This window comes from Telmatherina bonti (assembly GCF_933228915.1).
Source record: "Telmatherina bonti genome assembly, chromosome: 10".
NCBI classification, from domain to species: Eukaryota; Metazoa; Chordata; class Actinopteri; order Atheriniformes; family Telmatherinidae; genus Telmatherina; species Telmatherina bonti.
The window spans coordinates 22542784-22568028 of record NC_136628.1 but is presented as its reverse complement, the minus strand read 5'-3'; the positions used below and the strand labels follow the sequence as shown (position 1 = coordinate 22568028).

At 37.1% G+C, this 25245-nt stretch overlaps 2 protein-coding genes across 2 annotated transcripts; both read right to left on the bottom strand.

The window, feature by feature from the left end:
- Nucleotides 1-299: 299 nt before the first annotated feature.
- trpc6a (transient receptor potential cation channel, subfamily C, member 6a) lies at nucleotides 300-13077 on the bottom strand (the record flags this gene model as incomplete). Its single annotated transcript, XM_079247847.1, has 14 exons — nucleotides 300-430; nucleotides 1191-1266; nucleotides 1419-1475; nucleotides 1685-1885; nucleotides 2320-2515; nucleotides 3709-3973; nucleotides 5081-5302; nucleotides 5385-5628; nucleotides 5722-5886; nucleotides 7790-7975; nucleotides 8476-8776; nucleotides 10703-10835; nucleotides 11795-12120; nucleotides 12938-13077. 14 exons carry the CDS (start codon nucleotides 13075-13077, stop codon nucleotides 300-302), a joined length of 2643 nt encoding a protein of 880 aa, XP_079103973.1.
- Nucleotides 13078-17103: 4026 nt separating this feature from the next.
- Nucleotides 17104-20783, bottom strand: angptl5 (angiopoietin-like 5; the record flags this gene model as incomplete). The annotated part of the gene is made up of 8 exons (XM_079247875.1): nucleotides 17104-17423; nucleotides 17527-17712; nucleotides 18524-18644; nucleotides 18720-18823; nucleotides 19653-19746; nucleotides 19832-19935; nucleotides 20018-20189; nucleotides 20727-20783. The coding sequence occupies 8 exons, from the start codon at nucleotides 20781-20783 to the stop codon at nucleotides 17104-17106; spliced, it is 1158 nt and encodes a 385-aa protein (XP_079104001.1).
- Nucleotides 20784-25245: the final 4462 nt, after the last annotated feature.

The window sequence follows — 25245 nt, the reverse complement described above, 5'->3', positions numbered from 1 at the left end:
GTATTTATGCATTATTCATTAACCTCTTCCTCAAAATGGTCCGATGGTCTTACCTTTGAAGTGATTATTCCACCATTAGACATAATCCAGTTGGTATTTTGCATGAAATCCAAACCTGTAGAATGCGTTATTATAAGCCACCTCATTTTTAATTCTGTATTCACATACATTTATTCTTATGTTAGCATCACAATTTTTTTTTTTTTTTTTTTTTGGTGTTGACATATCTACATCCATTGACTGATGAGCAGACACACAACACAACAGCTTTTAAAGAAAAGACAAGCCAGCTGTAGGTGCTACGATGAAGGTAAAGTGATTTCTCCAAGCCTCCTCAGCAGTACATCAAGTGTCTCCATATTCTGTGATTTCTCCTCCAACAGCTCATATCGCAGGCTGGAGATGTCCTGTTTGATCTCTTTCAACTCACCTGGATCCAAACAGGAAAAAAATAACTCAGTAATCATAAGGAGAAAATATAGATTTACAAATGTAAGTAGTGACATAAATGTGCATGACATGGAACAAGAGTTGGGATTGGACCATGCAAAACACAAAAGACCTTAAACAATGTGACAAAGTGAACTAGAAAAAGCTTGTGTTCAATACAAGTTCATGTAATCACAGACTGTTCATGTTAAAGCATCAACAACAGTTGCAATTATATGCTCCACAAAAATCAAACACTACAGTGACAGTAGTCATAAACAAACTCCCAGCATGCTCTGAAATGGAAGAAGCCAGAAATAAAAACCCGGTTCATCCGGGAGAACCCGTCTGTCTGGAAGTGGCTGAGAGAAGGATGGAAGTGAAGCAGAGAAAAGTATAAGTGAATTAACCAGTTAAGTGTGGTGAAGAAGTAAATAACATGAAAGAAGTCAGCATTTCATTTTCCGGCTACTGAGCAAATTAGACTCCACACAGTCAGTGCCCTTACTCTTTGTAAGAGGCAGAGAGACTGACAATAATAATCATTGTTTATTGCTGCAGGTAAGTGCGATGGCACATGAGAAATGTGTGCACTAGAAGATAAAGGAATAGGGACGATCATCAGAAAACATTTAATTATTTGTTTTTTACTCCACACCCACCCCCAACAAAAAAAAAAACAACAAAAAAACAAAAAACTGTAACAACTGTAAACAAAAACATAAAAAACTGAGGTGCACACGAGGCTCTGTTGAGGTTACCTTCAGTGATCTCGTCACTGTCTTTGTCTGCTTGAGCTTTGATGATGTAACGCTTGATCAGTCGCTTCATGATCTTCTGCATCCAGTAAATAAAAATATGTTAAATCAGTAAAATTTATAGAATTATAAGATGAAGAGGATATAAGTGGTCTTTAATTTTTTTTTTTTTTTTTACAACAAAACCGTAAACTTTGTTCATTGTAAAACGTACAAACGTTCATATTATACCTGATATCTTGTTGGACTGGTAGAACCTTCATATCCTGAAATTTTGCTCTCCCCAAGCTAAAAGATTGAAAGTAAATTAGCAGAACTGAACAGACTTAAGAAATTTCTTAGGTTAAATTGTGTTCAGGGTTGAGGTGCAGGCTGTGGTGCAGCAGTTAAACCACTGGGAGGCGCTCGGGGTCTCTGGATGAAAGACTTACAAGGTAAAAGAATGTAAAAGCAGAGTTGGGTGTTTTCATGAGATTCATAATTACAGTGAGCTGTACCTGTTTAAGTTGCGTGTCAATCCTCTTCTCACTGTGTCTTTCCATAAAATGCTGGAGCTGGGATTTGATCACTGTGGCAAGTCCCAGCATAGATTTTGGACTGGGCACCAGGTTAAAAGGCACAGGAAGCGTCCTTCCCTCCTCAAAGTAGGAGAACCACAGTTTTGCCCGTGCAAACTTCCACTCAACATCAGCATCATCCTGCAGAAAAGAGAGTACAGAATGAAAACTACCTCATCTTAGTACTTTTGCTTAGCTAATTGTACTTAGAGTACAGATCTAAGATCCTATCTTGACAAGGCATTTACTTCTCCACCTTAGTGTTTTTAAAGACAACACAAAAGTGATTTGGTAATTTATGCATTTAACTTACAAATATTTCATACTTCATAGGTAAATTGCAGCGATGGTGCCAATCTCATTTGGTGGTATCAGTTTTATTGGAGCCACCATAATCCAACAATCTGTAAATAATGTTATTACGGTATTCTTTAACATTATGAATGGGAACACAGGAAGGTTATGGCCATATAAGAGTGTGTGCTACACGTGACTGCGTTTTTATGAAGCAATGCTTCATATTTGTGACCTTGTGTCCAAGGCACATCTGATGAGTTGGCATTTCATTGACGTACCTCAATCTCCTGGAAGGAGCTGTTAATCATGGCAATGAGCATGTTGAGAAGCACTATCACCATGGTAACATTGTAAACCCCATACAGCACATAACCAATGTTCTCTATGAATTTGTGTCCATTGTTGATCACAACAGACTTGACCTCAGACAGTCCAAATATAGCCCAGAATAAAGTCTTGAAGCTCTCCTCCAGGCTAAATGGACACACAGAGAGAGAAGAAGAAAGAAACATTTCAAATTCAAACATAAGGACTTGAACATAAAATATATACATTTTTTGAGAATATCAGTCAGAACAAAATGTTTTCAGACTTGCAGTTCATTTTTAGTGTTCAGTTTTCTGTATAAACATACAATACTGTCATACAGTGATTTTAAAGCTTAGGGCTGCTAATGATTTCCAGTCACTGAACCACTTGATTAAAATCAATTGGGAGGCTTAAAAAAAATTAGACAAAAAAAACCCCCCAAAAAAACAACTTCAGCCTGAAAATTAAATGTATGTTCCTGATTCATAACTGTAGAAATGCAGCTGCAAGAATTTGGCAGGGTGTGTTTTACAATAAACTCACATTTCTAAGACATGTTAGAGACATGAGAGTAAAAACAAAATGTTTTTCCATCACTTTAAACTAAATTATTTTGTTGTATTGAAAAAAAAAATTGACTTAGTTGGCTAATTCAAACTTACAAAAAGAATAAATTACAACCAAAGACTAGGAGTCTTGAATGTCTTTCTGTTGATTCAAAACTGAACTGGTGATTTTTTTGCATGAGATATGATTAGTTTTTAAGTTTCTTAGGGTTAGGCTATTGCATTTCAGACATATATCTTGTGAATTCAACTTGGGTGTCATCTGATGTTCATGTCTTAGATTTGAAAAACTACATATCAACACCAAATGAGCCAATCCCAGCAGCTGCTGAGCAGGAGGGAGGTAAACTCTAGCAGGGTCACCAGTCCATCACTGGAAAAGTCTAGGTCACCAGTCCCTCACAGGACTAACACAGAGGGATAAACAACCATGCACATTCACACTCGCCCCTAATCTCACTCTAATTAACCTGGCCTGGGTGTCTTTGGAGTGTTGGAAGAAAGTGGGGTACATGGAAAAAACACACACACGTGGGTAGAACATGCAAACCGCACATGAAAAAGTCTTGACAGCAAATATACAAAGCAGGAACCATCTTGCTTTAAAACATCCCTAATGAAACTTAAGAAACTTTATGATCCAATGTAAAGTTAATATTGTGGTCAAAGGTCATCTCCTTTCTCTGACCCAACATTCATCCCTTATAACTGGATAAGCTGGTCAATATTAAATAAAGTCTTTAAAACTCTGAAAAGTTTGAAAATATAGCAAGTAGGAAAAAAATATCTCACGTGGTAAAGGCGTCATTCTGCTTTGCCCCCAGGTAATAAGAGTAAAGGTTGAACATGCCGATCATGAAGGCCAGAAAGACTAAGAGGAAGATGACCATGAACTTGAAGATGTCTTTGACGGTCCTGCCTAAAGAGATCTGAAGTGGACCAAAGCTCTCATTGGCCGGGAGGATGTAAGCAATCCGAGAGAAGCTCAGCACCACTGCAACTGCGTAAAGGCCCTCCGATACAAGCTGGGGATCTGATGGCATCCAGTGGATACGGGCTGGAAAACAGAGCATAATCATGTTTTTAGGCCACATTGAAGAGAAAACGTTTTGAAAAGTAATTTAACAGAGAATATCTGTAACATCTGTATTTTCTATATCTATTCATGGCAACAGGAGTTTAGTTCATTATGGTTATAGAGAAAAAACAAAAGAAAGTAAACAGAAGAAGAGTTAGACATTTATAAGCAGTTTTGGCATTATTCAATGGTTTTGAATAAAAATGCTGAATAGTTTTCTCTGTACTGAAAATATATGTTTATTAAATATGTGATAAAGTTTTTTGTTGTTTTTTTTTAAGTATCATAAGGGGATAATGTTGAATTAAAAATGAACTACCGGTAAATAGCTGCTGCTCACGCTTTTTCTCCATGAAAAAAACAAACAAAATCTGTAAATTAGATTTGGTTTTATCAATGTGTATTTTCAGCCAGTGTTATAGTAAATTTCCTCATGAAAATACCATTTAGCAGATACTATTCATGTTTGAACCTCAGTGTGTCTGTTAAAGTTCAAAGCAACAAGATAAACATCAGATACTCATGTGCTTCTGTCTGAACCATCTTGTGCTTTTTTCTTGCAACTTATTAAGCCACGCTCTTTTAGCTCTTGGTTGGAGGATTTTTGTCCACTCATCTTAACTTCTAGACTTCTAAATAAGTGAGAATCATTTGACCTATTGCACGCACTGCTCTTCTGAGTGTAATTTTTAAATGTTAATATGTTAGGTCACGCTGAAACCATCAGTTTTAAGAAGTCAACCACGTTTCAGTCAATTTTGTCTTCCTTTTTTTGCATATAGTGAGGTGCTTGCCTGCAGAATTAGCTGATTTCAATTCAAGTTCATTCTTCCTTTTGTCAGCTAAATGTCTCCAGTGTCACAGGCAATACAATGGGCAAAGCCAAAACTTTCCCTACATCATTCCTGTTGACTGACTGAAACAGCTGCCTGGAGAGGATTTCCATTTGTGTGTACAAAACAAAAATCCACTCTCATTTATTTCTAAATGAATGCTTCATTTTTGGAAATCAGATAATATTTGATCCCCTTAACAAGACATAGAAGGTGACGTTGTAAATCTGTGCACGTGAGCGAGGCTGCTCACCCAGTGTGAAGTAGTGTATCTCTGGAGGCAGTCTGACTAGTGTTTTGCAGTGTTTGTATACATAGCGTTGAGCTAAGTCAGCATGTCTCATAGCGGAGAAGCGGCAGCTGAAGGAGGCAAGAAAGATCGCCAACATTCCAAAGTCCAGGAGGTTCCACGGTTCAACCAGGTACTCTCCTGGTCCCTGACTCCAGATCTCCTTCACTTCAGTCCAAATCATACCTGCAGAGACACAAGTCAATATTATATCAGCTTTAAAGTTAATTGTTTTTTGTGCTGGTTACAAACCACATCTTCTGCTCACCCATAACCCATGACATGATTAGGATTTCCATCCAGGTGAAGGGTGTGGTGGTCTTACGAAAGAGGAGCAAAGGGTCAGATTTGAGATGTAGACCTCCAGGATGTTGATGGTGCGTCATGTTTGGCAATATTGTGGTCCCAGCGAAACGATCAGCAGCATTGAGGATGAGAAGACCAAGAAAAATCGTGAAGGAAGATGCATGGGCCACAAACTTCATGAAGGGGCTGCGCATCACCTTTCCAACCTGACAAAAGGATGGAACAAAAGGAGGATGAAATCTGCTCTGACAGTGAGGTAAATCTTTAATGTGTATATTGTGATTGTAAATTCTCCATACTCTGCTGCATGGAGCAATCCAGTAAGCCATGGCCAATCCAGGCAGTCCTAAAGCTACTGCCAGCACCACCAGCAGTTTGATAGCGGTGGTTTGTTGTCTCAGGCCAGGCAGATTCTCATACCAGATACTCAGCAGCTGCTGCTGGCAGTTGGGATGAGCCACAAACTGAGGGCACAAAGATTGGTGGAGGACAAGTTCAGACCTCCACACATACAGTAGAGGATCAAATATTCAAGACTCATCGAGTCCCATTGCTTTATGCTGTTTCTGTTACTAGTTACTAATCCATTTTCTGGGGAAAAAAAGGTATAAAAATGTATAAACACTAAACAGAAAGATGTAAAAGAAAGCTAAAACTGATTTTTAATCAGTAATGTTTCTCTTTGCCAAATTAGAATAAAAAGAGTTCTGTTTTTTTTTTTTTTACTAATACTAAACATTCCAAAGAACCTAAAAAAGATGTTGATAAAATAGTGTTTCAAATGAATATTTCAGCTACTGGAACAAGATCTGTGCACCAAGGCATTTATCACTCCAGAGTTCCACCAGGTATTTCCTTCTAAAATCTGGGGTCCCCTAAAGTGGGGAACTTTGAAAACATGGTGCCAAACTGTGCCAAAAAGGCCAATTTGGAAACCTCACGTGAAATATATTTTCTAAAACCTTTCTAGTCTGCTTCACTTGATCAGAATAGTCATTTGCAGAGATGACGTTCAATTTTCTTAGGATTTGATCGAGGTTTAGAGCTGCAGCTGCATGATTATTAAGACATATTTATGTTCAACTGAAAGAGTTCGGTTTTTAAGGAAAGCCTGAAACCTTTTTATTTGGTTTCAAATGTCTTCTTAATTTATTCTTCACCAATTGCACATATACTGATAAATTAATTCTTAATAAAAATCAGTTTAATTCTTAAGAATTTAAAACAGGGTAGGCAACTCTTGTCCTCGAGTGCAACAGTCCTGCAAATGTTAGGAGTTTCTCTGCTGCAACACACCTGGCACGCATCAGACCTAATTAGCAGAGCTTGACATCAAACTCTGCTCAAGTCTGCTAATTAGCCATCAACTTGAATCAGCTGTGTTGCCGCAAGGAAACTCCTAACATTTGCAGGACTGTGGCACTCCAGGACCAAAGTTGCTTACCCCTGATTTAAAATATTATAACACGTTTATGCTGATTTCCAGCCATGCTGTCAGTATTATGTAACTCTAATCTTGTGGTTGTAAAGTTCTTATAATCTGATTATAGGAACACAATTTTCAAGCACAGGCATAAAAATGGACACAGGACTCAAAGGATTAAAAGTAATTTACAAAAGTAAACAGGATTTCAATTGTTGGAACTCCCTTCCTGTGTCCTGGACTTCAAGATTCTTCTTTCTTAAGATAAATCTTCATCCTGGTTTGCAGACTCCTATCAGAATTATTACTTCTATTCTTATTTAAGAATTGATCATGGGGGCAGTCTAGAAAATTATCTAGAAGAAATTAAAAACAAAAACAAACAAAAAAAAAAAACCTAAAAGAGTTATCGAACTGGCATTTGACTTTTTTTTTAAAGGCCTTAAACTCTGAATTGCTTCTCTTAAATGATCGTTTCTTTTTAGAGAGCATGAAATCAGCTAAGGGGTGTTGGAGCATTAATGTAACAATAAATACAATTTTGAAAACTTTAAAAAAAAAATAACCGTTTGTAGAGTGACAAAAAAAAAAAAAAGCAAAACATACACATTTACATCCCCAAAGTCCAGGTAACTGTTTTTGGAAACCATGGTATTTTACTACTTCCTCCATGCTAAGGAGATGAACCATCTGGCTTGTTAAAAGTGTGGATGGGAGCATATTAAAAATAAAAAATCAAGGTCAAATTGTTTGAAACTTGTTTCCTTTTTAACCCTTATAATCAACATTTTAAAACCCATGAATAAAATACTGACTGGATGGCTGGAAATCAACATATTATGATCCTTTTAATCATTTAAATGTTGTGCAGTCCACTTTAAACACTCATAAAATGTGTGTTTTACCTTACAACTGTGTCATAGCCTCTTTGAGAGCATACTGACCTTTTTGAGTTCATATTTGATGGCTAATTTGAGCCGGGTGAGGGAGGGTCGACCTGGTACTTCATAGCTGTCTTCAGAGGCAGTTTCTCCATTCAGTATGGCCTCCACTTCCTCTGTGCTGCGACACAGATCCAGCAAACCCACCACATAATCCTTACATTGACTGGACAGACGGCTGTAGTCATTCTACATATGAAGATGGAATGAATGACACGTTTGAGTTTGTGTGATTTGGTTTTATGCTGAAATTAAAAAATAAGTGGAAGTGTAATTTCAAGCTTTCAATCACTATTAAATCATTTTAAACAAACAACTCCTTCTAAATTAAATCAGTAGTGACACTGTACATCACACTGGAAAAGGTTTTATGGAACATGGATTTGCCAATAAATAAAGAAAAGTGATAAATTCCTTGTGTAAGCACTGTATTTCACTGTTTATGTAAAACATTTCCATTTTCCTTTTTCTTTTGTTTTAACAAGGCAGCTATAATTCTATTATATGTGTGTTACAGCAACAGTATGAACTGTGATTGTCTCTGCTTCATCTCTTCAGACTCATAAAATGTTCATGTGTTTACTGGAAGCTGGTTGGCAGCAGCATGACATTTTCAGTTTAAAGAGTATATTAACACTAGCAGGAAGTGTAAAGCGATTGTCTTGCCATGGGTTGGTCTTGCTATGGACCTTAAATTCTTTTTCAATGTCGGCCAGCATGGCAAGTTCGTTGCTGAGTTCCAGGGCTGCCAGCACAGGATCTTCATTAGACAGGGAGAGGTAAGCAGGGCTGGCCAGTCCTCTGTAGGCATTAATTCTTGAGCGAGAGTGGCTGAACGAGTCAAACTGCTGCTGGTAGTTGCAGGAGTCACAGCTGCAGAAGTAGTCATGAGGAGGATCGATGCGGGCCCCTTTACTCAGGAGGGTGTGAACTATTTCATATTCCTGGCAGTGTGCGGCAAGTATCACTGGAGTCACATCATGGGAAAACCTTTGAGAATGTAATCACAGAAACATAGTATTTTGTCATGGTGGTGAAATAACCATGGTGGATTAACCACTAAATTAAATCCACTGAGAGACCAAGGTTATAAAATTGATCAGCTTGACATTTTCACTTCTGTCAAACGGGATATTGGTGCAATATCAAGAATCAGCTCTAAAATGTCTTGGAAGTTGATAGAATGAAATGATGAGAAACTGAAAGACTACTAACAAATGGTTTTGGGGGATGTTGATTCACATGGTGTGGACAACATTAACTAAAAGTGGTTGACCGGAGGACCAGAAAACCAGTTCAAGCCGATGATTTCTTACATCTCACTAATGTGAAAGCCAACCCATTCTAAACCTAAAGCTAAACTGTTGCTGTACAAAACCAAGAACCCAATGCTGACTCCTGTGATGGACTGGCGAGCTGTCCAGGGTGTACCCTGCCTGTCGCCCAAAGCCAGCTGGGATAGGCTCCAGCTTCCCCGCGACCCTGAATTGGATTAAGCGGGTCAGAAAATGAATGAATGAATGAATGAATGCTGACTCTTGCTTTATGTGTAGATGGCAAAGAAGGAAGGTAGTCTGATCTGATGAGTCATTATCATCCTCTTGCATTACACGGAAAGCTTGGCGGGTTTATATTATATATACTTTACCTTATGAAGTATGTACCACTGAAAGAGAGCAAACCGTTGGAAATGCAATGATGTGAAGTACTGTTCTGCTGAGAAACCGTAGAAACCTGGTATTTGTGTAAATGCTACATTGGTGCGCTCTTCTGCAGTTAGCCTTGGTGGCTGATAATACTCCCTAACTTGGGGCAAACATGTTTAGTGGATATGTTACTTGGGTGGTGGCCACTTTTGTTTGTTAATATTTCCATCTTTTAGGTGTTTCAGTATATATTTACTGCTCGTGTAGACATTTTGAACATTTTCTACTCCAAATTAGAACTTTTTCTTTCTTTGGCAGCTTACCTGCATTTTAAATAAAAAAACTGAGAGGAGAATTACAAATTTATGAAGATGAAACATCTCAGCTAATTACTGCCACTCCATCCATACTTTTCAATCATTCCAGCTCATCTATTATAGCCATATGTGAAGGCTATTTATTGTACCAACACAAAAAAGTACAGAACCTGTACACTAATCATCATGGACTATCATGAATATGCTTGTATAATATACAGAGAACTATGCATATTTCGTTTCTGGGGAATAGCTACATTTGCAGCTGGTTATTGTAATTTTCTCATCCACTGAGAATGTCTACAAAGAAAATAATACTCTGTAAACATCCTAACCCTGAGGCTCAGGCTCCAAGTCAAATATGTTCTGGAGCCATATTTGAAACTCAAATTGTTTAGTTAAAGAAGAAAAAAATGTTTGTAATATAGCCCTCTTATTAAAAGTTAACATGTGAGGTGTAAACATGGGGCTGCTGTTGCTCTAAAAGCCAGAAATTAGTGTGGAAGGCCTCGATTGCCTCTGCAATATTACTGTAAAGCCAGAAACAAGAGAGACTAAACAGATTACTTGTGCATTATTTAAAAATTTGTTATGTTTATATAAGTATAAATATACATATATATATTTATGTAAGTATTTAAGTAAATATATATATATACATATATATATATATATATATATATATATACATATATATATATATATATATATATATATATATATATATATATATATATATATATATATATATATACATATATATATATATATATATATATATATATATATATATATATATATATATATATATATATATATATATGTATATATATATATATATATATATATATATATATATATATATATATATATATATTCCCCTACCTTGTGACTTACCTAATAAGCCATACCTCACAAACTGTATTAATTTATTTTATTTATTGTTTTCTTACCTTGTCCCATCTTCATCATAAGCATAGAAATCATCCAACATGTCTGCTTGAGCAGGACTTGCCGTCAGACGATGAGCATCTTTAAATGAAGGGTGACTGAGCAGGGCCTCAGTGATACGAACGTAACCTTTGCCTACAACACAAACAGGTCAAAGCTGTATTTTATTACATTGTCCTTTAGACATGTTACAAAATTAGCAAAACAATTTCATTCAAATGGTCTTGTACTTCTATAGCACTTTTCTAGTCATACAGATCACTCAAAGCACTTTACACAACTTGTCACATTCACCCGTTCACACTCACTCATCCTCTGATAGGCACATCAGGGGGCAGTTTGGGGTTCAGTGTCTTGCCCTTGCCCATTTCAGGGGAAGCCTGGAATTGACCCCTTGACTTACCAGTTGAAGGACAACTGCTCTACCTCCTGAGCTACAGCCTCCCCATTCAGATGTAAGACAGACAGGCTAGACTGCCCTTGAAGACTTCCCTTCAAGCTGCTAACCACATATTTTCAACTAACAAACCTTAGATGTAATACAATACTTATACTTTGTTTGCCAGTGTATGTGAACCTGAGAGCTCTTAGCTTAAAAATAGCCAGCTAATCACAAATGGATTCAACTTTACATCCCAAAATTATGTGATTTTCTTATACAGCTTATAGTTCTTCCTTCTTCTGTAATGTGGTTGTTTTTTGCATATTTACAACACAAAAAACAAATGCAATTTAGTTTTCAGACCACATGATAAATTTACATGCTAGCTATTTAGTCAGACAGGAAAGTTAAAGTCCTGCATATCCTGTCGCTATATGCCTTTAAAGACTAATATAAGGTCATTTTACCCTAGAAAATGTTAAAAGTATTATTTTTGTCTTTATGTTGTTTGAGTTCCCTATTTCTTTTTCTAGGATTTGTGTGATGATTTGAGATTTGTTGAAAGACCTATAAAACAATTGAGCCTTGCTGTTGTGTAATTGTGCATGTTTCTCACATTTCATTTTAGATTAAACTGTTTCATCTCTGAAGAGGTCCTTGCAATATAACCTTTGCATTTCGATTTGTCTGTTTAAATACAATCAGGTCTTACTGATGGCTAAGAGGAGGGCATCACCCACTCTGGCCAAATCTGCTCTCCCCAAGAGGAGCTCTGTGACCTCAAGATGCTCGTTGGCCACAGCCAGCTGCAGTGCATTTTGGCCCATGTAGTCCACAGCGTTGACATTCAGATCAGGCATATGGAGTAGCATGCGGCGCACCTCTGGTATGTTGCCATACTCAGCTGCTTCCAGGAATCGTTGCTCAGTCTCTGACAGACTCACTGAAGGAGCAGAGAACATGTAGGCAGGACCTCGCAGAGCCTGGCGTCGTTTAGCACAAAGACGAGCTACAAGCTGTCTCTCAGAGCTGCTGTGGCTGTTGGGTTGAGCAAGCAGACAAGATAAGTTCATGTATTTGCAAACAGAAATGAAGGAAACTGTTGATTTTACAACATTGATGGTGGTGGTGGATGGGGTTGACTTATTTGATTCCTTGTTACAGAAATCGACAGAATTTGCTACAGAAAAAATAGGTCACAGAAAGTTCATTTAGGATTATTCATAAACTTATGTTTGCAGAGGATGCAGCTTTATCAGAAAATAGTAAAAATCAATTGTCGAATCAGTTTTCCAATTTCAGGTTTTGGTTGTTTGGGTTTTGTATAAGGTATGTCTGATATAAGAATAACTTTATATCTAATATAAACTAAAAAAAAAATAGAATAAAATAAAACAAAACAAAATAACATTACTTCAAATGTTATGGTTGAAATCTTCTGCATCTTTCTATTTAAAGAAGGTGTGTGAATGCTGAAAAGCACTTAAAATGTACATCAAGATTTGTTAATGAAAACTCAACCACAATGTTGAAGCTGAACTAACAGATTTTCTGGCTTGAGTATGATGAAAGAGCTACCTAAATACTTCTGGATTTTAGTTCCAGTTGTAGGGTTTTAGTATTTATATCTCTTTTTACATCCAACAAAACATGTGTGCTGATCTTGAAGTGTATATTGTCTTTAGAATTACATTGGGACATGCTGAAGTTTATAGTAAATGTGGCTGAGTCAGGGGAATTATTCCTTCACCACTCAGTTAGGCAAATACCATTATTCAGTGCTTTTTTTTGCATTAAGATGTACACCTGCTCGCTGCTAATTTTACTGTGTGGACAACTCAGATTAAAGACTTACCCAAGGCATCTTCCCGGACAGCAGTATTCCTCCCCGAAATCATCATACGTCAACAGGTTATCACGACTCCTGGTCCTAGGGTTGTTGGTGCCACCCGCTTTCCTACTGTTGCGATCAGCTGGCAGTGGTCTGTGGTTCATCCTGGGGGTGATCAGCACTCGAGGGTCTGCTCCTGCCTCATGTGAATGAGTAATCAAGTGTCTGTGGCATGTCTCTCCCTCTTTCACTCTGTCGCCCTCCCCCTCTGTTTATTCTGTATCCTTGAGAAAGAATGCAATCTTCTGGGTCCCACTATACTTTCATTTACATGACGCATTGAACTTTACAGATGTGAAGGAAAGCTCAGCTACTGGAGGCTGCTGGTGTTCAACGTCCATTTTTATCTCAGTTGCTTCAGCTGGATCAACAGATGTGTTGTCTCTCTTTCTCCTTGCAGCTTTTTAATCTGCATCATGGTAGTACAGTTACTGGAGTAGATCAAAGTGAGGAGAAATAAAAGTGGAAATATGTGAAATGTTTTCTTGTTTTAATGGAGCGGTCATAAAATGTCATTTTAAACTGCAATGTTTAGAGTGAGATTTTCTGTGTGTATGTTTGTGTGTGTCTAACTGATGGCTGAGGAACTGCAGATGAGATTCCTCAGGGTTTTAAATTCCCTGTAGACTTTGCTTCCTGTGTGCTCCTACTTTCCACTGATTTTCCTATCCAGTGTGGGAAAACAAACACACACATGCATAAGTTCAAAGACATGTACAACATGTGCATGGGTATTCATGTCTGGTAACCAATCTTTTTAGTATTTCAATGTGATGGTAAAGTGTGTTCTTAATTCCCCAAATTTGGTACCTCACTTGTTTTTCCAAGCTGAATCCCTCATAAAACACATGACATCACAAAAACATCATAAATAGTCAGAAAATTCTGATAACGCAAATTCTCTGATGTACGATAGTGGCAGCAAAAATTGCCTTTTAAGGTCCTGATTGCTGAAGATTAGTTAGTCTGGATGTTTCATGTTGTACAGGCGTTACAGTTCGCGTTGAGGATAGTTGCAGGAAAGGCGCTAAACACTGACAAATGTCACAAGTAGGAGTTTTTGTTAGGACTTCCTTCCTTCTCAGAGCAGAACAGACCCAAGACCTGGATGTAAACACTGTCAACGCAAACATACACACTCTTTTTTGGAGGGCAAGGAGTGCAGAAGCACCTGGACAGTTCTTGTCCTGTGCGTGTGTGAGTTTGTGTGCATTCCAGACCACACAAAGAGCCAGTGTTGTTATCAGCTGAATCAGTGTCCCATCATCCCAAAAACAAAATAATCTGTGCACAGAAGAGAAAGGACATACACAGAAAGATAGAAGAGATTAAATGAGCCACAAGTTAAAAATAAAATTAAAGGTATTTTATTTATCCAGGATCATTTGTAATGTTGTAGCAGGTTTATTTTGCATTTTTTTGTCATTTGCAAAAACTGAATTTGTATGACCATTATTTTGGTCAGGTCTCCCTTGCAAAAAGAGATTTTTAATCTCAATGGGACTACCTGGTTAGATAAAGATGAAAAAATAAATAGAATAATGAATCAATATGCACATCAGAGTAAGATGTATGTTCCTGAAACCTAGTCTTGGAGAAACACACACAAACAAACAATACTGCATTTTCTGTATTCCTTCTGTGTCCTTGTTTGTACTTTGAACTGGTCCAGTTTGTTGGCTAGCAATCTCACATTTCCCATTTGAATTGTTGGAAGAAATGGTTTCAATATTCACCATGTTTCTCTCTGTCATGCTGTTGCCCTGAATCTTATTAATTTCCTATTCAATTCATGAAGGATTTTGGGTTTTTGCTCATTAAGTACCTATTATAGAGCTCAGTTAGTTGGTCATGGTTGTAAAATCTGTTCCACTGACATGAAAATGAATAAATGCGAACCTTAAAGAAGCACAACTGAACTTTGGCAGATATTATCACTGTGGCGCCCCCAAACAGGGGCTAAATTGGCATCTATATTGCATCATATCTCTCCAGCCAATAAAATCCAGCCTGATGTAAGCACTTGCCTTATCTCTTCTTATGTCACTTTATCTTTTTTTCCTTACTTCTACCAATAAGGTTCTCTTGAGTTTCTTTGTTAAATCAGTCATGGTCTGCCCCCAAAATGGCCAGCATGTTGACATCCACTTGCTGATGTGTGACATGGCGTTCTATCATGTGACACTCCAGACTGGAACACGAAGTTGGGAAGTCTGGTTTTTTTGGAGCGCAACAACCACTCTAGCCTCTGAACCAACATCAGGAAAATCTTTTTTACAATGACCTTGAATGAATTGTCTTATTTTGTAATGTGATTATTTAATGTCTTTATATTTCAATTAATTTTAATCATGCTATCCGTCCAGACTCTCAGTATGTTACACTGATCTACTTCAGTTAAAAGCCCTGTTTTGAGCAGTCATAAGCTCGCAAATCAGATTTCCTTCTCCAAGCTGAGAGCTTTATGACCACTGAAACATAAAACTTCATAAATTAAATTAAGAAATCATGCCGAGATCCAAACTATTGGAAGTCCTCACACAAGCTGAGGTTGCTGGTAACAAGTTGGATTAATAAGCTGCATAAACATCTAGCTATTTCACAAACCAGAACAAAGATCATTAGGGACTTGGACAAACTGCTGATGTTCAGCCCAGCATTTGTCCTATTTCAAACAGACCAGATAAGCTTCACTAAATAAAACATTTTGTGATATGTAGTGTTTGTGTTAGAATTTGTGTTGTACAGGGAGTAAGACATCTGTTGACATTAACTGGACTTCATGTCATAGCCGATATTTGCAGCTGTCGCATACTGTTTGAGGTGTTGGGATGCAGAAGAGACATGATAAGGTTATGCACTCAAGTGTGAAAACAGACATCAGTGACTTTAAGTTCTCACCAAATTGAAAAAAATCCATCCATGTCCTTTCAGTATAAATCAGACCAAAAACATATTATGCAAAAAAAGAAGCTATAATTAATTGGACAGGTCGCCAATACATCACAGGACCAACACAAAGAGACAAACAACCACACACGATAACACTCACACCTACGGACAATTTAGAGTAGCCAGTTAACCTAACATGCATGTCTTTGGACAGTGGGAGAAAGCTGGAGTACCCAAAGAGAACCCACGCATACATATGGAGAACATGCAAACTCCACACAAGAGGGCCACTGTTCAAGCCTCCCTCCCAGCTGAGGAAACCAGCAACCTCTTTGCTGTGAGGCCACAGTGCTAAACAATATGCTATCCTGCAGCCCCCCAATATTATATTATATTATATTATATTATATTATATTATATTATATTATATTATATTATATTATATTATATTATATTATATTATATTATATTATATTATATTATATTATAATATATTATATTTAAAATAACATTACATTACTAACTCTAACCCTAACCACTAACCCTTATTGTTAAATAAGTTACACGTTTTTTGGGCATTGTTTTTAATTATTTTAAACATTTTCTCCAACTTGCTGTGAATATCTCCGGAATCAACAGCACCATACAAGATCTGTTACATGCATGACAGCAACTACCTTGAACTTGAGATTTCTGTTTAAGGTGACTTTGGGCTATTCTACCTCTAGCTCTATTTTTTTCATAGAAAAAATATCCTGCCACAGCTTCAACCAACAAAATAGACTAGATGTGAGATGCAATAAATATTAATTTTGGAAAATTAAAGTTAGTCTTACTAGTAACGTTTAAAATTTTGCAGAGAGCTTCTTGTGAGCTGGAGGTTTTCCAGACATGTATACATCCTCATGATTTAATACCTGACAGCACAGTGAAACCCCAGAAACTGGTTTTATTTATACATACCTGCTTGATCAAGTATTGTGCAAGTAAATAGTTTATAAAGTTTTTTTCATGCCATTTGTTACCACTTGAAACAGTTTGAAACTTTAAATAGCTTGAAAGCTTTTCTTGTTTCCCTCACACATGTCAGATGCTAAAGATTAGCAGTGATCAGAAAAAGTCATAGCTGTAGAAACAGGTAGAAGCTATAGCAGTCAGAAGCCACATAAATCACCCCCAATTATTTTGCAAACCACTGAAAAAAATCCTACATGTCATTGCTGTCCTTCTCCCCTCCATCAGTTATTAGTTGCAATCCTCCTGATCTTCATTGTGACAGATTTGATTGTATAAGGGACTCCATTCTGCCTCCAGGTGTCCCACAGGATGTGTGTCCTCTGTCCCTGGTTCTGCTCTGCATCCTCAGGTGAGCCATTGACATTTGCCAGACCACACTGGTTAAACCACCATCCTGTGTGGTTGTGCTGAAGGCTGCAGCTCTCCACCGTGCTGTTGCCAAGGCTGCAGAATGGGTTGCAGCCGTCATTGTCCACATCTGATGCGCTAAATGGAGCCGTGTCCTGGTTCTGCTCCTGTTCATAGCCACGGAAAGCATCACCTGCACCAGAGAAGAATTAAAGGTTTGCATTGTTAGAAGAGAAAAGGCACATGTGTCTGAAGCTGAAGATTTGGTACTTTTGTTTTTTTCATCTGAATCATACCAGCACTGCCTGCATATCTGCCCAGGTGTAATCTGAAGAACTGTGTTTCATTGTCAAGGCGGAAGTCATCATATGATGCATAAGAAGTGATGTCCTCCATGGAAACTAGAGCAATGTGAAGCTGAAACCGAGCATCTTTCTGGTTTACTATGTGAAAAACCTTCTTTAGACCCAACCAGTGTTCTCCTACACACACAGACACACAAACACACACACACAAAAGACAACATACTAAGATTAAATTATTTTGCAAATAAAACAGTGTGTGTCTGTCTGTGCAGTATCTTCCATTCCCATTGATTCATTTTATTGATGTAGCATATTTGAAAAGCACTCCATTACCAGTGTGCTGTACATTTTGAAACATTACTGCAGTACCTAAAAAGACAAAGATATTCCACACATGGCCACGACGTTTGCACTTCTAAAGGAAACAGTGTTCTAAGAAGTTGCCAAAGCTAGAAGGACAACTAAATAAAAAGCTAAAACACACTAAACGCAATTAAAAGATGAAGATACTATAGAAATTCATATGATAATATAAAAATAAGTTACAAAAGAGTATAACCAATTCATAAGACAATCAATTTTTTAAAACATGTACAGAAATTTAAACATTAAGATGCTACAATAAAATTACAAGACATTACAGGCATATATTTATTTTGAAAAACCCAGAGAAAACTAAAAGATTTAAATGATAAAATACCTCAAAAGACAGACAGAAAAACACAATTATGTTAAACAATTATCTTGAAGAAATATTCAGGATAACTAAAGAATTTAATGGATTTTCAACCACAAGAAGCAGATTGGTGTAGCTTAACATGAAGACTTGCATTGGGAGAAATAATCATCAAGTTTCATCCAAAGATGAAGTGACCCCACAAAGTCATTACATCAACATTTTATGGAACATGTTCCAAACATACATGTACCACTTTAAACTTAAACTCAATTATGGAAAGAAAACTGTAAATGCATTATAATGTCCAACCTGCAAGGTGTCCAAAGCCATCAACATAATCAGCCCAGGGCCGTTTGAAGTCAGTTAATCCATCAGTCCTCCTCTGCATCACTGTCCATCCGCCTCCCATGTAGTCCATCTCACAGAACACCTGCAGTATAATTTATTTTGGACTTGTGACTGATGCGCAAGAAACAAACTGCTGGTGACTAGATGGATCATGTACCTCAAAAGAAGAGTCTGTATTCTCTGGATTAACTATGTAAATACCACTGGGGATCTTTGGGACGACTGACATGAGATTGTTCTTGATGTCACTGCAGTCTCGTCCTGATGAAAGCAAACATATAAAAGTAAGTAAATCCATGTTAAAGGACCTGCCACCAATGTCTAAATCAAATGCTTATAATGGAATTATTGCATATTAATAGTTATAATGATAAATTTCTCTGACCAAGCACTCCTTATATAATCATGAGCCTTTCCATATTTCAGATTTTTTTTCCTCTTCACCCAATTCAATGATACATGTGTTGACATATAACTGTCCGTACAATGACAAGGTTTCTTCACTTAAGCCTCTGACATAATTACTGTTTATCTGAAATTCATAAACTATGCACTACATGCCATCTTTCGGAAGCACTAAAAAGTTTGATTTATCATGATGTATTCCTGTAAAGTTTCGTTGTTTTGATTTCATCATGGAAAGCTGTCATTATTGCATGTACTTACAGTAATAGTGTATTTTGTATGTTTTGTCTGTTGTGCTCTTGCAACTGTTTTCCAATGTGGTTTTATATGCTGCAAATGGCAATAAAACTAAGCTAAATTAAAGCAAACTAAACTAAACTAAACTAAACTAAACTGAACTGAACTGAACTAAATTGAACTGAACTGAACTGAACTGATATGGCAAAATAATTCATTTTAAAAGGTAAATAGTTCTAGCAAAGTCAAATAGTTTATTTTATTTCATTCCAGCTGCATTGGTTTTGTAGTGTCTAAAAAACATACTGATGATTTGTTGGGTTAAAATTATTGTATGTGATATGTTTTATATTTGTATTTGTTGTTTTCCATACCTGAACTAAACTTTATGTCTGTTAAAGCCATGGACATTATCATACTTCAGTTTGCATGTCTGTGTGTGTGTTACCGTGGGATTGCACAGGTTTCATGGAGTACAACTCTGTGTTGCTTCTCTGAACCTCAGAGCTGAGCATCTGCACCTTGGTCATCAGCTCTGTGACCTGGAAATGGAACACTTCTGTACATACAGCTGGCCAATCAGAGACATTACAAACTCTAACAGAAGCAAAACAGCCTCCTTTTTACCTGACTGCTGAGAAGATCCAGAGCTCTCTGCTGTTCCTCCATCACATCCCTGATCAGCTTGCGGGTGCTTCGTCCAAATGCCAAAAGAGTCTGTTGTAACTGGCCTATACACATATACAGATACACATCAATCAGACAAATATTAATAATGATGTTAAACAATATTAAATGACAAAAGAAAAATACCACAGATGGAGTGTTTTTCATCTCGGAGCAGCTTGACAGTGATGTCACATGGGATGGAACAGGTATCCTGACCTCTGACCTCCCCTAGAGGTTTATAGTTTTTGACAGGTGCATCCGAGAAGTCTTCATCGACAATTTCTGATTGGTTCAAACGGCCACTGTTTCCCTTGTCCTGGTAATAGACAGAAAGATACACTGAGAGTTTGATCCACTGGTTTGAGCCTATATATGTAACAAGGATGTCTCACTCCAATGAACATTACATATTTTCCTAAAGCTCCTCATAACAACTTAAATAAAACTGTGATTGATAAACAGATCGGTAATTAACATTCATTTAAAACTGTTTGGGATCAGCAGAGTTTAAGAAACATCAATAACAACCATGCAAATCCAGCTTTTGTATTATTTTTTTGCCTACTTACTTTAAATATTTATACAATATTTCATAGAGATTTTTTAAAGCTCAATGGAAACACACACACACACACACACACACACACACATTTAAAATCCCCTTCACCTTGAACAAATCACGGGAATAATTCTCTCTTGTCGATGCAACAGCAATAGAAACATGCAGCTTAGTGTGCCTCTTTCCAAACATATAATCCATCGAATTCTTTAAAATATGTAGTCATTATTCTTCCTTAAGGTTTGATAAGAAAACACATGTTTGTACAACTTTTTCGATGCAAATAGTACATACTGTGGAGGAAAGCAGATGAGGTAAAAGCAGCAGAAGGATAGTTGTTGCCCACATCATCTCAGTCTGACTGTGATTATTTCCTCAAGGAGCCAGAGAGGCTGGACTTGGTCCACCAGCAGACACTCCTTCATTTATGTTTTTTTTCCCCAGAAAGTCTGCTGATTTACCTTTTGTACTCTGTATCTGCACCCTGCTTCAAGCTGTCACACTTCACTTTTCCCTCAGTTTCTCTTTAAAAGAAAAGTAGGAGTGACTGATTACCGTCACTCCCACTTTTCCTTGTAAATTCCCATAAGATCATCCCCATTGAAGACAGTCCAATTTGCTGATAAAAGTTCAAATAGTCTGACAAGGAGCTGAATGTGCAGTTTCTAGATTTTTTTTTGGCACAAATTCATTAGCTGCCCCCATAGTGTGTCTATTACCAGACATTATTGTTTTACAGGTTATATCCTGCCACTACAATGAGAAACAGATGTAGGGAGGAAAATGTGCAGCTTGTTTTATTGAACACTTTGTCTCTGCTTGTGTCCTTGGAAGCTGCAGGTAGGGTACAGTAAAGCTAGTGTCTCTATTCCTCCAACTCATATCCCCTCTCCCAATAAAAAAAGAAAAAAAACAACTGACGCATACATCTGAAAACAGCCTCCCAGAGTGTCAGACCAATTACTCCAGTTAACTGGGCATTTAAGCAGTGAAAATAGTGAAAAGCATTAGAGAGCAGCGGCACATTCCAGTCAGAGTCCAACTGGACTGGCTTGCCTGTCGCTTTCTTGGAAAATTTTGCAGAGAGTGCCAAGGAAAAGATTTGCTGCCTTTCTCAACCTGTGTAAGTTTACAGCCGTGGTCAGCAGGAGGAATGTGGAAAGCCTGGTGCCACAGCCTCAGGGCCCCCACATCTGTACAATGTTACATGCCTCTTTGAAGAAATCTGTGCATGTCAATGACAATAAAGATCATGAGAAGATTCAGACAAGATTGTGAGGTTAACCAAGTAATTGATAAAAGGTGTAAAAATAGCTTGGAAGGATACATAAGCCAAGCTGTGGGATGATAGAGAAGAGGGGCCAAAGTGTCCTTGCAGACAGTATTGACATGCTATGAGAGTAGAGCCTGTGTCTGGAGGAAGAAGGAAAGAGTTCTCTTGGATAAAAATTGTCCTTGTTAGTTATCAGTCAGTATTTCATTCACTGTGTAAGGAGGTGCATTAACAGATACACAAAACAGAGACAGCACTACTGAGAGATAGGTTGCTGTTCTGACTCCAGAACTGCACTAAGCTAAGCTGAGTCAAACTAACTAACCTTTACCTGGACATCTGAAATTTATAAGAAAAGAAGCATTTACCAACAAGTTCAAGGAGACAACAGCTTACCTGGTCATGTTTTTTAAAAAATTGTTTGGCACATAATGTTCTATAAACCACAACTTTTAAGAACTTTTTGTCCTGTTTTTACTTAAACTTCTTCAAGTACAGCCCACTGCTCACTTCAGGCCCTTTGCATTAAAATAATCTTGTTTTTTTTTTTTTTTTACTAAATAAATAAATCATTGATACCAGTTCCTTATATTTAAGGCTTTATTTTTTTTGGTGATGTGAATGGGCAATTGATGAGCTGATTGTGGAAGGAACTGAGAAACACAATGCAGAAAGGATTTTTCTCAGAGTGAAAAAACAATGATAGAAAATATATTTAATATTAGGTTCAGTTTTTCCAACAATTATGTTCATGGGAGCAATCTTGTCTTCTGATGTAACTAAGACAAGATTTTTCTATTTAATCATCTCACCTGAATCCTGGCAAAATGCTTCATGATGTCAGCAGTTGTGACAGGCATTGTGATAGTTCAAGTAGTTTTGTCTAAATTTTACTATAGTTTAAAATTAGTAAATGTAAAAATGTTGTTAGGAATTGCCAGCGTTTTATCTGATTTAGATAACAATCATCTCCTCCTGATAAGCTGTGCTGTAGTGGTGCCATATGCCGTTTTATACTTGTTCAATTTTCATGGGAGTGAGTACAACAAACGCATGTTGTACATGTGGTAAAGTGAAACACTACCATCTAGAGTCAATAGGTGTACATTACATTGCATATCTAGCTTAGTTGTCCTACAGCATGATGTCATGATCCATCCTAATCCTGCGCTCAGATTTCAAATGCCAAGGAAAAGCAAAGGCTGATTGAGCTCACTAATTCATCATTTTTCTCCAAAATGCTATCAAGTAAAATGAAGAATTCTTCTTATTTGTTTCCCCAATACCCATCATCCATAAGACAAGGCAAGGCAAATTTATTTGTATAGCACCTTTCATGTACAAGATAATTCAAAGTGTTTTAGAGGAAACATTAGAAGCATTAAAGATGGTGTAAAACTAACACAAAAAAAAAAGGCAGAAAAGACAACACAAATAGCAAAATCACAATGCACCATCACCATAGACAGATGTGCACTGTCCGCCATGGAAACTTCTTTCTCAGTGTCACATGTGTTTTTCTCTGGCTTGCTCTCTCTTTCACTTTTTCCTGTCATTTGTCACCTTTATTTGCCAATAGTGATTTAAAAACCATTATCCATACCTCAATTTTCTTGACTCACTTTATCCAATTCATGGGAGCATGGACGGCTAAGTATATCCCACAGATGATTTTGTGAAAAAAATAAACAAATAAATAATACAGCATACTGCCTGGACACTGACTGGACCTCACAGAGACCATGTCATGACAGTGCATGATGTATGGCAGCAGGTAACAAACACAAAGTTACCAATGGTTAAAATATCTAAGTTTTGTTTCATTGGAAGAATTATCTAACAGGGTTACAGTTTTGCACACAGTTGGATGACTGTGGAGACAACTGAGAACAGAAATTGATAGTACCCCAAAATCCAAATGAATTCTGCTTAATTACTGATGAATATCATGTTTTGTGTTAAAAAAAAAAAAAAAAAAAAAAAAAAACGGCATCCACAAAAGTGAGCAGGTTGACTGAATTGGGTCTACTGACCTTTTCTTCACCCTCAATTTATACAATTCCCTCACAGACACAGATAGGTATTCTCAGGGCCTTATCAGTCACACTGATATGTTTCTGTGGTACATTATGTTGCTATCTTCTTTTTGTTAGTAAAAAAAATGGAGAAAGGAAACACAAACAAAGGTGATGAGCATTTTTATTACATTTTAAATGTAACACATGGAATAAATACATCTAAAATATTCAGCATAAAGTTTTTGCTTTTTAATACGTCTTAAGTTTAAACACAATACTTAAAAGCATATCATTCTGATTTTACAGGATCTGGGTGGCAAACTGTGACAAACTGTCTAAAAATGGTTGAACAATTAAAACAAAAGTTTCTTAAATTGCAAAGACTTTGAATACTCCATCTTCTCACGGTGTAAAATCATCCAAAGATTTAAAGAATTAGAAGAAATCTCTGTGTGCACAGGGACAAGCCCAAGGGTCACAAGTGGATGCTTATGTTCTTCAGCCCCTCAAGCAGCACTCCATTAAAACTGATAAAAAATTATCTGCTGGGAATTACTGAATGGACACTTCCAGAAATTACATTCTGTGAACACAATTCCCAATAAACTCTACAAATTCAAGTGAAAACTATACCACACAATGAAGAAGCCACATGTGAACATAAACCAGAAATGCTGTCATCTTCTCTGGGTCAAAACCAATTGAAAATGGTTTGAGGGAAATTGGCAAACTGTTCAGATGGATCAAAATGTTTCATTCTTTTTGGAAACCATGGACACCATGCCTGTTAACTAGGGGAGGGCCACAGACGTTTTAGAGCAGCATCTGTTCCCATAAAGGCAATGTACCGCTTATTGCATCATCACTACAGTATGGCTTATCAGGAGGAGAGTCTGAGTGTATAAATGACCTGCCTGCAGTCCAGACCTTTCATCAAGAGAAAACATTTGGCAAAGTGAAACAAAAAAAAAAAAAACCAGTGCTGAAGAACTGGGACTGCTGGGCAGTTAAACTTCTGCATCAGATCAGAACGGAAAAGCAATCGTCTCCTAAAATTCCAGCATCTCATCTTCTCACTTCCCAAATGTTAACAGACATTTGTCACAAGACATGCTACTCAGTGGTAAACATCACCATTCTCCGGTTGTTTTTATTTGTCTTTTTGTTGGCTCTGTTCCAGCTTGTTTAATGTGTTACTGCCATTAAGTTCAAAAGGAGATAGTTTTTTCAGTTGAGTGATAAAACGTTTCTGTTTCATATGATATCTTGGAATAAAGTATGGGTTTATGAGATTTAACAAATCATTCCATTCTGGTTTTATCCATATTTTACACAACAAAACAATTTTTTAGGAATAGGCTTGTATTTGCAGAAATGTTCTACCAGGTTCAGGCCCATGTTGTGTTGGTCTCAGGACTTTTAGGGTTTTCCCGAAATTAACACTTGGAGGTAGTAGGGTGTTTTTGTTTTCTTTTCTTTTAGTTTAATTGTAGACCTTATACTTCAAGCCTTTTTAAGGGTT